At 59.1% G+C, this 1,932-nt stretch overlaps 1 protein-coding gene across 4 annotated transcripts in view; it reads right to left on the bottom strand.

The window, feature by feature from the left end:
• TNK2 (tyrosine kinase non receptor 2) overlaps window positions 1-1,932 on the bottom strand; it is a 21,202-nt gene that overhangs the window by 3,801 nt on the left and 15,469 nt on the right. For 3 of the 4 annotated variants that reach the window (XM_031055492.1, XM_005418967.2, XM_031055491.1), the window contains exon 10: window positions 865-1,059. The exons of the other annotated variant lie outside the window; for it this stretch is intronic. In XM_031055492.1, coding sequence (XP_030911352.1) covers window positions 865-1,059 — 195 coding nt within the window. The remainder of the gene's footprint in view (window positions 1-864; window positions 1,060-1,932) is intronic. 4 annotated transcript variants of the gene reach the window in all.

The raw sequence follows: 1,932 nt of genomic DNA, 5'->3' as shown, positions 1-1,932 counted from the left end.
GCCGCGGCTCAGCCCTCCCGGGGCCACCGGGACAGCCCGTGACACGGGTGCTGCCGAGGGGTCAGGCTGGGACTGACGGGACCGGCAGAGCTGTCCCAGGCCTGGGGTAACAAACAGCAGTCGGGATCGTGATCCCAGGGGATGGACTGAGCCTAGCGTAGGAGCTGGCCTTACACACCAGGGGCTTTCCAGTTTTTTAAATCCTATCCTGTTCCCCACCACAGTGACCTCCCACATCCCTCCAGCGCAGTGCTGGGAGAGACCCCCACATGCTCCCTGCCAAGGTGCTCCTGCTCACTGTCACACAACCAATCCCACCTGGCAGAGAGCATGTGGGACACTGGAGCACAAGCACCCAGCCCCCCTGCCCCACATCACAGTCCAGCCAGGTGTCTTCTGATAGAGCAGGGTGGAGAAAAAAATCTTTTCAGTGGATTTTTTTCATGTTTTGCTTTTCAAAAGGAATCATGCTGTTAGAAGCGTGGGGACAGGCTGCAAGCCACGCACATTTAGCAGCCCTGGGACACACCAGAAGTGTTTTAGGGTAATGTGGCCACCTCTGGGGTGGTGCTTACTGATGTCTCCCTGCCCCAGGACAGCCACAAAGGTCTTCCCCCCTGGGACAGCCACAAGCACAGCAGCTCCCCATGTCCCCTAAACCCATTAGTAGGAAGAGGCAAGGAAGTTAGTCCAGCTGCAGGGACCCTACCCAGAGGCACCATTCCCACACAGCGGGGGCAGAAAGAGATGCTTCACGGGCAAAAGGGGGGCAGTAGCCAAGCCGCGTCTTGCTCCCGAGCCCAGTGGGCAGCGGGGAAGGGAGGGAGCAGGCAGAGGGTGCAGAGAAGACAAAAAGTTTCTTACTCATCAATTTTATCAGGAAACCCCCAGCAGTGCTGTGGGTTGGTGTCTCCATGGCCTGTGTGGATGAAGCTGTTTTTAAGTGGCTGGCTGATGTCGTGGGCTGACAGCCCTGCCACCGAGGTCACCGTGTTTCGGGGAAATTGGCCCACTTTTAGGGTCCGTTTATTCTGACCCCGCCACCAGTAATTCTCGGCCCTAAGGAATAAAAAGGACCTCGTTACTGATGAGGGGATGGGAGGTTGACACGCGCCTGCCCCAGTGATGGGGAGGAGGGAAGATGACCTGTCCAAGTGCACGAAGGTATGAGGTGACACAAGCGGGAAGGGACCCTGGGTGCCCAGGATCCCAACCCTACACGGCAGTACGCTTTGGCTCCCACCCCACATGGTCCCTGCGCCACCAGGTGCAGGGAATGCAAGCAGTGGGGAACAAAGCTCCGTGCTTGTGTCCCAAAAGATATGTCCCTTCCTCCTCCTTGCTGCCTTAAGTCACACAGGAGCCTTGGGGCGATGCCTGCACCAAGCTCTTTGTCACCAATCCCTCTGTGCCCCATGTACTAAAGGATGGCACAGGGAACACGCTTGGCATCTGATGGGGGCCCATATGGGGGACTGTGGGGTCCCATATGGGGGACTGTGGGTCTTCCTCCCCCTGCCCCAGATGGGGAGGGGAGCCCACAGCTCTCCCTTCCTACATTATCAATGAGCCATGTGCAGGCCCGTGCAGGCAGGGAGAGACGGGCAAAAGGCAGGCTCAGGCTGTCAGTCTTCCTGGAGCCACCTGAGTGGCCCAGGTCACCCTGGGGTACTGGTCCCCACTGTGTCTCCAAGAAGTTGCCCAGGACACAGCCACTTCTGGGGGGAATGAGGTGGTCGTTTAACCCAGAGGGACTGGTGGGGGGAACAGGGATGGGGCAGGAAAAGGCATCCCAAGTGGTGTACCCCGCCCAGCACCGTGCCAAATAAATGGTGGGGGGACTCCGACCCTAAGCTACCCCCCTGGCTGTCAGGGCCCTCCATGCCCATGGGCAGGGTGTGTAGTGTGGGCAGGGGGCAGTGAGTGTGGGTG

This window comes from Geospiza fortis, unplaced genomic scaffold (genome assembly GCF_000277835.1).
Source record: "Geospiza fortis unplaced genomic scaffold, GeoFor_1.0 scaffold172, whole genome shotgun sequence".
NCBI classification, from domain to species: domain Eukaryota; kingdom Metazoa; phylum Chordata; class Aves; order Passeriformes; family Thraupidae; genus Geospiza; species Geospiza fortis.
Note: the sequence above shows the minus strand (reverse complement) of the source record. Positions and strands in the feature narration are given on the sequence as shown.